The sequence below is a fragment of the Daktulosphaira vitifoliae genome, unplaced genomic scaffold (assembly GCF_025091365.1).
Source record: "Daktulosphaira vitifoliae isolate Bord-2020 unplaced genomic scaffold, ASM2509136v1 Scaffold_1, whole genome shotgun sequence".
Taxonomy (NCBI): Eukaryota; Metazoa; Arthropoda; class Insecta; order Hemiptera; family Phylloxeridae; genus Daktulosphaira; species Daktulosphaira vitifoliae.
The window spans coordinates 81430419-81441297 of record NW_026099572.1 but is presented as its reverse complement, the minus strand read 5'-3'; the positions used below and the strand labels follow the sequence as shown (position 1 = coordinate 81441297).

The 10879-nt window shown below is 27.0% G+C and overlaps 1 protein-coding gene across 1 annotated transcript; it reads left to right on the top strand.

The window, feature by feature from the left end:
- The first annotated feature begins 2558 nt into the window (after nucleotides 1-2558).
- LOC126895032 (uncharacterized) lies at nucleotides 2559-9256 on the top strand. The gene is made up of 6 exons (XM_050666486.1): nucleotides 2559-2652; nucleotides 4683-4952; nucleotides 5022-5115; nucleotides 5826-5843; nucleotides 6004-6168; nucleotides 8952-9256. The coding sequence occupies exons 1-6, from the start codon at nucleotides 2587-2589 to the stop codon at nucleotides 9188-9190; spliced, it is 852 nt and encodes a 283-aa protein (XP_050522443.1). The 5' UTR covers nucleotides 2559-2586; the 3' UTR covers nucleotides 9191-9256.
- Nucleotides 9257-10879: the final 1623 nt, after the last annotated feature.

The window sequence follows — 10879 nt, the reverse complement described above, 5'->3', positions numbered from 1 at the left end:
ACAAGTCATGACTAACCACCGACACCAACACTTGCGTTGTTGCGCGCTCTTCTGTCGATATTTCTATTCGACGATCTTCGTCAAAAGTTGACCTGGGCCACTAAAGAGGTTTTCTTAACTAACGAATTAAAGGTCCTCCAACGCATTGTTAAATTCTTTAATTGAAGTGCGCAAATGCCACGTGAGATCACATCCGCCGGGTTGTCAGCAGTACGCACGTGATGCCATTGTGCAATGGATGTGAGCTCGTGGGTTTCTCCTACTCTGTGGGCCACAAACGTTTTCCACCTAGCTGACAATGATGCTATCCACGAAAGTACCACTGTAGAATCGGACCAATAAAAATAATCAGAAATATTTAATCGTAAACTGCGCCCATACTTATCTGCTAACCGTGTTAATAATACAGCTGCTAACAGTTCGAGTCGCGGCAGTGACACAGTTTTAAGCAGGGCGACGCGAGACTTTATTATAATCATTGATTAATGTAGCATTTAGCGATGAGTCCCATCAAACCGTTTGATAGGTCTCTTTCTATCCGGACTGAGAGTCGTGGTGGTAATGCCAAAATACGCGTTGTAATTTGTTTGTGGGTACGATGATCGATGTGTTTTTTTATTACGTATGCGTAAAGGTCTGTTTAATAACAAAAAAATATTCTTTTATTATCAACTGTAGTGGAGCGTAGGGATGGGCATGATATGGGTGACCATATTAGATTGTATATTCTTAAACCCAACCAAACCATATTAGAACATGTTGAACATGTTACAACTAAAAAGTTTGCCAGACACGTGCGTTGTGATGAAATTTACCAAGGTGTGTTTAATTTACAGTTATTACTCTTCGATTAGTGCAAATAAGTCAACGCGGCATTGTTTGTATATAATTCAAAAATATTTATATATAAAACATATATTTTAAAAGTGATCTAAATTTGTTTGTGGCTCATATGATCGCTAAATATTTGCCTTTAACAACGGCATAACGTATTTATACGTTATAAATTTTCTACACGTGTAAGCGACAATTATCCTTAGGATCATCTCGTTGCCATGCTAAAATAATACCATCTAGTACGTTAGCGTCAGTTTATAGGCAAAACGGTTTTGTGTGATTTGTTGGAGAGAGGCGTGGTGAGTCACATATCACTGTTGTGATGCATTCAAAAGCGTTTTGCCGTGTGTGGGATTACGACCATATATCCCCTTTTTGGAGCAGTTTAGTGATTGTCGACGAACTGGCTATACCAATTACATACTCCTCGAAATCTGCGTCTCTCTGACCTTACGTAGCACTGGTATAGAGCATATGGACTGTTGTTGTTATTATTGATAATAGAACATATATTGAACAACGTGTTCAACAACAAGTTTTAGTATAAAATATATAGTTGGTATATATGAGAAATATAGATATAATTTAATCAAATTATGTAATGGATCCAATACCAGTGATACGATCACATTTGCATGTGCTCATATCTCTGTCTCCCAAAACATCACTGTACCGTTTAATAGACATATATATATATATATATTTATTTATATATAATTAACACAGTGACATACAACAATACTAACAGGAGGGCGGATTGTACACATAAACACTTTTGCAATTCAAGGCCAATGTGCCATAATAAGATATCCCTATCGACAGTTGACCTTTTACCATCTTCGCGATCACTACTTTTGTCTGATAATTAACTTAACTTTTCTACATAGTATAAAGTGTGTGTGTGTGTCTCCATCAGCTCTCTGTTGGATTATATCATCTCTAGGTGTCCAGCAGGTTGTGTTATCTATTTAATATTCCGATCATTTAATAAATATTTATTTATATCGTTGTTAACCCAAAAGTGTTATATTTATATACAGGGTGTTCAGTAAGTCAGGAAACGGGTTTCTATTGTTCTCATTGTTACAAACAATGAGAACAATAGATACCCGTTTCCTGACTTACTGAACACTCTGTATAGTGTAGTGCGACCCTTGGTAGTTCCTCTAAGGGAATATTAATTAAATAGGAAACTTCAGTACCTAAGGTAGATATAGCCTAGCCAGCTAACCCCGTTGGTCCCTTAGAATACTGTCGACCGGCATTTAGGCTCAACCCATTAGGCGCAAATATTTGCTCTATATATTTGTTACGAACCCGTATTATTATGGTATTAGTGCAGTGAGGTTAGTGAGTAATTAATAGTAGAAAACGAATAGTTTTGATTAAGCATTAATTAATCGTGTTCGACCCATCGTACGTATAAAATTGTGTAATAACTTTATGACGATTAATGTTATAATGTTATGTTTGTATTTTATAAAATTAAACGTACTATTGTATTTTTTTTTCAATTTAAGTGTACTTTTATTTCACATTACAAATAAATTTCACTCCAACACGTTATCGTGTCTCATCCTAGGTGGGACACGACATATTTATTATAATATAATTTATTTTCTATTTATCTAAAAATAAATTATCTTAAAACAGTAAAACACGTTTAAAAAATTATAAAAGAGAAGAGTAAAATTATAGAATACCATAAAAATTTACAAGTTTACATTAAAACAATTCGAAAAGGTCAAAATGTTTTCTAAAAATATTACACTTTTATGCGTGTGTAATTTGATAAAGATGATATCGTCAAATGAGGTAACTTGAAATTTGTTAAAACTCATCAAAAATGGAGTATGTTTTTTTTAAATTAATGAAATATTATTATTAAAAGTGACGTAAAAAGTTTTTAATAAGAACGTTGAATTAGTTTTGAAAATTTTTCAAAAAATATAAGAAGTTATAGTAATATTATTACATAAATAGACATAACTATCTACGATAAAATGATTGCAAGTGTAATAAAACAGAGGGCGATCTCGGATTTAAACAATATGAAATTGATTAGGTTAAATATTAAAGAAGTTTTCTGCATTTTTCTTAATGATTTATTACATAAAAGTTTATTTAAATTCTAAAAAGATTAATTAAAAGTGCTACATATCTTAAAATCACTTTGACATAATAATATTTGTATTAATTGATAATCGTGAATATTTTCTATTATTATTTCACTAAAATAAGCTTTAATTTGATATATGTTTAAAGGATTACTGTATTTCTGGAACGTTTTCAAAAATTAAGTTGAAAAAGTTAGTTTTTGTAAAAAAATTGCTATTTTAAATCCTCCTTGTGAGCAGAATAAGTGTTAGATTTTCAAAAAAAATGATATCAATCGAAAGGAAATTACCTAAAGTTTCAATATAAAAAAATATTATTTTGATTTGTTAATATTTGAAAAAGTTATGGCAGTTTTAAGTACAAAAAACATCCTCATAGAAGGTGATTTTTATCGCAAATATTATATTTTTTTTAAAATTTCGACAGCAATTTGCACATGGTAGATAAGGTGTCGGGACAAATTTTTTTTTTAATTTATAGTACATAAAATAAGCTTTAATTTTATATATGTTTAAAGGACGCAGTATTTCTGGAACACTTTCAAAAGTTCAGTTGAAATAGTTCTATGTTTTATACAATGTTTCAAATTTTGAACGCACCCTATATATGGGGAAATTGTCAAATTTTAATAAAAAGTGCATCAAACAAAAGATGTACTTATAATATATTTAGAAAAAAAAAAATTTGTGCTGATATATACATTTTTCGAAAAATTATAGCATTTTTAAGTTGAAAATTTAAAATCGAAAATTTTAACACAAAAATAGGGTTTTTTTAAATACGGCATGCAGAAGATAAAGTGTCGGGGAAAATTTTTTTTTTTCATTTTATAGTACATAAAATAAGCTATGATTTGATGTATGTTTAAAGAACGCAGTAATTCCTTAACATTTTCAAAAATTCAGTTGAAATAGTTAGTTTTTGTAAAAAACTAACTATTTTAAAACCCTCCCCAATGGGCAGGTTAAGTGTTGGCATTCAAAAAAATGATATCAAACAAAAGGGAAATATCTAAGGTCTTAGTATTAAAACATTCATGTTGTTTCGTTTATTTTTGAAAAAGTTATGGAAGTCTTAAGAAAAAAAAAAGAAAAAAATGACAAAATTTGTCAATTTTTAAATTTGTAATTTTTTTGGATATTTCCCCCATTTGCGGGGAACGAGGGAAAATTTTTCAATTTTTAAGGGTAATGTCTTCAACTAGATACGATTGGTGGTCTTATGACGTATTGTTAAAAGAAATTGGTCCAGTGAGAGCTGAGAAAAAGTAGTGACAGACACAAAAATAAATAAATAAATAAACACATCATGGTAAAATTAATACCTTCTCAGCTTCGCATCGAAGCTAAAAATAATCTAATTAGGAAAATGTTTAATCGATTACATAATTTTTATCAGTGTTCTGGAAATTATTAACAATTTTATACCTTGGTTAGATTGGGTTTATTTTGAATTTTAAAATACTAGTTCAAAAGTTGTTATCGACCAATTATTTTCTAAATTACATAATTGTGCCTTAAAAAATTTACATTGACACTCCTAAAAGTCATAAGAATGAACATAAAAATTATTTTATAACAAATAAAATAAGTTTTATATATAACTGGAAAATTTATATTTTTATTCTGATTGTATTGACTTTTTATTGTACTATTTACTGACTGTATTGTTTGTTCTTTAGTCGTTATTTTAATATAATTATATTGAGAAATTTTTAATACTTACAGAATATAACGTATGTAACATGTGTCAAAAAGAATGATAAATACTTGATATATTATAAAACGGATCTAAATTTTCAATTTAAATTCAATCCAGTTGATGAAGATTGGAAAAAAAACAAATGTGAAAGTTTGGGATTTACATTTAAAGAACATAAGGATTTTAAGTCAGCTTTTCGTCAAAAGTATCATTATGAAGAATTATATAAAGTTTTGTCTGATCTAATATGTGGAGATTCAAAATTTCAAAGAACACTACAAAAAAATATTTGTTCAGTAAGTTAAAATGTATCATTTAACACAATTATTACTAGTAAATTTAATTGTTATATATGATAAAACTAGAGCATAATAACAAATGATGACATCAAAAAACTTTTTCCTGATGAAGAATCTTTTAATGATTATTTAAAATTTTATTCAAATTTTGAAAATCAAGGTATGTTAAATTGACATTAAAAAATTATTTTTTAATTGAGAACTACTCGTCTATCTGCAAAATGAGAACAAATTCCAAATTTTTTTTTGTTATAATTTTAATTTTATATAATTTTTTATTTAAATGAGATAATATTTACGATCATCTTTAATCATTTATAAAATACACTAAAATAAAAGCACTCACATTTATTTTATTTATTCTATATACTGCTGAAATCGTCAAAATTAATAGTTCAGAATAAATTATTAAAAATTTAGTTTTCATTTTTTTCTTAAAGAAAACAAACATTATTTTCTGAGTGTTTAAAAATTGTATACATATATATATATATATATACTATGTACTTTTTTCTTTTCCAAATTAAAAATTTCATTATAAAATTACCAATTAAAATGTCTATACAAAACAAAATAGAGATAAGTGTTATAATACAGAGACGATGAGATTATATAATAATAAGTATAAAAAATAAGACATATAATTTTTGACATTAAAGGACAATTGAATAATTTTAATGAATAATATGAATTTCTTTTAAATTGAAGCCAAATGATTGTATAAAGAATACAGTATAAGTTATTGATCTTTTTTCTGCGAAATAAGTAGAAATTAATGAATAAATTATCTGTGATATAAGCTTATAATTAATTAATGAATTTATCTTAAGATAATAAGGAAAGTGCTGATGAATTGTTTATTTATTTTAGTTTCACCATATAATAAAGGTAAGTTTTAATAATTTCCAATATTTGAAATAGTATTATTTTTTAAAATTAATATTGCCATTCATATCTTTTAATATTTTTATATGGTATTTCGTATGTAAAATAAATATTTATTCTAAACAACGATTAGGAAACATTTGATATAAGTAACCATTTTTAGATGAAACTAATGTATGTCCAATTTGCTTGGATAAAGCCGATTTACCTGTTGTTTTTAACAAGTGTCTACACTCTTTATGTAAAAAATGTGCTGCTTCATTAATACATACAAATCAAAAGAGATGTCCAATTTGTAGAGCAAATTTTAATTATTTCACAGACGAAGGTATGGTAATAAAGAAAATTAAAAGAAATTTTATAATGGTGTATAACTAATAAATTTATTGATGATAATCAAGGATGCATCTAGGGAGACTAGCATTACATGAGGTTGCCCTAAACGGCAGATTTTAAGAGCGACAGTAAATAGTGAAAATGTATGTTATAAAGTTCGAGAATTTTTTTGTTTTACTCAATAAAAAAAAAAATGAAACAATAGCACAGGGAGTCACTGTGCTACCATTTGTTGATTAATAAAAATATTTTATAATAGATACATGTTAAACCAGGTCTCAGACACTCTAAATGTGAACGAAAATTAGTAGCAATTTAATTTTATGTAATGTTATCATTTTTACGAAAGCGATTAAAAATAAAAAATTTTTTGTGTTGTAAATATTTAGATTTATCCAATAATTTTATTATTTGATTATTCGCAATTCTTATATAGAAAACATTGAATATTTAATTACTAAGGAAGGTTTTAAATTTGTTAAAAAAACATTTTTTAATTATTATTCTATTTTAGGGTAATATTTTTTTTAGCGATTTGGTTACACTAATTTTCCTATATTATAATGTTAGATTGTTTAATTACTTTCCTATATTGTCTATGAAAATTTGCATTTGTGTTCATTATGTATGAAATGAAAAGTAACTATCATACGCAGAAAATTTTAACTGTGAAAATTCGAACTCTATCAAACAACTCCTTCCCGTTCCGCGTTGGGGTAGAAGTTTGACCAAATAGGGTTGTTTTTTAGTTTTCATATTTATTTTAATAAATATTATAGTTAGCGTAAAAATATAAAGAATAAAAACTATTTAGTATTATATTTCAAAAAAAAAAAAAAATTCTAATACATGTTTTCTAAAATATATCATAACTATTATTACTTAAAAATATCTTTTAATTTTTATAATTTTGTAAAATTAATAATATTATGACTGTTACCATTGACACGGCAGAAAAAATTATTAACAATTAAATGTTGTAATAAAAATAATGAATTTGGGATTAGGCTGTATATGGTGTGAATCTTATGTTGTGGTTATTTCGGGGTCGTATGGTTCGATGGTTTAAAACGACAAAGACAAGATATAAAAATAATAAACGCAGTACCTCTAATTGAGGTGTAACAGACTTTTGTCTGGTTTGTTTGTAATGTCCTACCTAAGAGGCAATAAAACGGTGAAGCCAGTTTATGAAACCAGAGCCTAACTTATACAGTAGAAATCACGCTAGGTTTTTTAAAACATCTTTAAGGAAACGAAACGGCGGAGCCAGTACACGAATACCATAAAATATTATACATAATCACGTTGATTATGTATAATATATTAACCAACCAGTCAAAATTAAAACTTTAAGATTTTAATTTAATAAATGATCTATTGCTGTATCATCCTTAACTCAAACTTATTAACTCTAAATAATTGGGATATTATAAATTTAGTTACTTCTTTTTTTTTGCAAATTGCTGTGATATAATTCGATACGTCTTTTGATATGTATATATGTACTTAGAGGGATTTGAGCTTTGTCACAAGATAAAAAATTTAAATAAATTCTTTTCATATGTATGTAAGCAAGACGCATAAAAAAACAGCCAACAACAACATGGCGTTGTGGATAGCAATTGTTTTCTTATATGAATTCAGTGAAAGCGAACTGGTTTAAAAGGATTTCAGTGATTTTTATAGTAAATGATAGTACCCTCAATCCAGAGATCTTTTTCGATTAAAAAAAAAACACCCTTAAAGTCATAAGGGATTAACATAAATAATATTTCATAAGTAATAAATGGAGATATATTTGTAAATAATATAAGCCCATTATTATAATGATGAAAATATTTACATAAATTATTTTTTTAATTAGATTATTTCCTTTTAATAGATAATCTAGTTAAATATGTATGTTATAAAAAAAATAAAAATAGACAAATTTAACATCCCTTTAAGTTGTAAAAGATGATTCTAAAAAGTAATTATTAACTGATAAATGAAGAATAATATGGAACTAAAAGAAATCAATAATTGTTTTTCCAATATTGTATATATTTTGTAAGTAATCGGGTGGTGTATGATAAACCGATCAATCTGTAAAATTTATCACAGAACACATATTCATAAATATTAAATATTTTTTCTCATTAACAATTCATAAATTATTTATTTTAAAATATCGTTTTCTTTCACACATTAGTGCATTAACTATTTTCTTATGTCGAGTGTAGTAAGATATATGTGTTTGGCCAATGGAGACGCGTTGCAGCCATGAGACCTAATTGACGTTGTCAATTTCTTGTTTGAGCATTATTGAAATGATAACTATTTTATCACATTCAATAATATTGAATATACTAAGTGTCCTTAGCCTAATAGACATAGTCAATCCAGATTTCATTTCCCCCTAAATTTAAGGTATGAACTTAGTAAATAGATTATTAGTACAATTTTAAAAAATCAGTTTTGTCTTTTACATTTAAATTACACTATCTAGTGATGAATTCTACTTTGTATGTGTCTTTATTAGTGAAAACCTTACGGCTATAGCCGGTGATCGTCACAACATACTCTAAGTTTTTTATATCATTATTTGTAGAATAAAGAACTTTAAATAAAATAAATATTTTAAAATGTATGTGATGTACATAAAACATTAATATATTATATAATTTACCTTTTATCTAATCTAAGAATCTATATTGTTCCTTGAACATTTTATTATACAAAAATAATGTAAAGAAGATTATTTGAAGAATTAAGTTTTTATATACATTTCAGGTAACGTGGTTAGTTCGGGTGGCTTGATCGAATATTTTGCTGCAGCATATTACTTGGATGTGTGTATTTTTTTGTTCGTGAGAGTAGGTGAATGGATGTTTTTTGACAAGAACGGGCTTAATTGCTCTCAAGAAGATATTGAGAACAAAAAGTGTATTTATCTATTCAAACATGAGCGTGAGAAAACTATTGGAGTTGTCGTTAAAACAAGGGAGCTATCTTTTTTAGATATTTTTTAAAAATATTTAAAGAAAAATGATTTATTATAATAAATTTATTTTTAATAATAACAATAAAAAAAGAGATTGAAGCTAAAAAATATAATATTCATTGATTAATTTATTTTTGACTATTACGTTATTCTAAAATAACAACTTTAAAAACAAATTTTTAGATTTTTAAGTAGCATTTATTTTAGCTTCGATGCAAAGATGTGAAGATATTAATTTTACCATGATGTGTTAAACTTCGAAATTTTTTTCTTTAAATTTATATTATTTATTGAAAAATGATGAAATAAAAATAATTCTTTTTTTATGTTGAAACCTTAGATATTTCCCTTTTATTTGATATAAATTTTTTGAAAATCTGATTAATTACCTACAGACAGGAAGGGAATTCTAAATATCATTTTCTAATTATATATCTTAAAAATTTTACCAGAGATCGCCAAACAAGTTTTGTTGGCTATAAAAAGATCGTTTTTTTTTCAAAAAAAACGAGTTCTTGGTCAGTATTCACACATATGGAATCTGCGTATGAAAATAATTTACTCTTAGTTACAATTCTATATTGAATCTTCACCGTATTAATCACTGGCACTTAAAATAATTATTATTATACATCTTATTTTCGGACGAACATTTTTAGTGATACAAACATTCCAACACATAAAACATATTGGGATATGATTTATTAAATGTATACCTTGATACACTTAAAAAAAAATACATGATTAGATTGCACTGTGTTCTATTACTTATTGAAGCGCCACAACTTGGTTGGACAGAGTACTGGCACAATATTACAATCAAAGTTCAAATCAACCATAAGTACTCTTCAAAGTGTCTCTCTACTTTTAGACTGCCAAGTCTGATCTCAGCCTTTTTCTCGAAAGGGAATAGCACGGGCAATCGGAGTGTAGGACACTAACATAACTTATCGTGTGTAAATTCTATAGTACAGCCGTATCTAATTTAGAACGTCATTGAGGTGATTGAAAAGAAATAGGCTCTATATCATTAAAGTCTTTGCTTAAAAATAATAATATAATTTGGTATCTCATGTTGGCAAAGCAAGTTACGAAATACAAATTATATTAGAGTTGAAATATTACACTAATTCACCAAGCATTTAGTTGGTTAATATCTCTCCACTTTTTGACTTACCAGTCTGATTTTAGACGTTTTTTTAATGAAAATAGCGCGGAGAATCAGAGTATAGAACACTAGTATAATCTATTGTGCAATATAATTGAATTATTGATTATTGACATAATATTATTCACCTGTTCTATGAGATGTTAAATTTTTGAATTCCTTGTGCTTTTTTTTAGATACTCAAGTATTTTATCCCTAATTGTTTTTAATTCGTGTAATGTTTGTTTGATATCATATGGAAGAATTTCAGGAGTTAATTGAAAATCTATCGTTAAGTTAGCATTAAATCCATGTAATTAATAAAAAGGCGTGTGTTTAGTGGATATTTGAGGACTGTTGTTATAACTAAATGTTATATAAGGTAGATAATAAGACCATCGGTGATGAGTATCATCATTAATGTAGTGTCTAATAGCTTGGCATTTTACACCATTAATTCTTTCTGTGAATCCTTGTGATTGTGGAGCATAACTAGAAGAGAATATTTGTTTTATTCCAAAGTTTGCAAAAACTAATTACGAAAATGAGAGCCTCGGTCGCTAGAAAAAT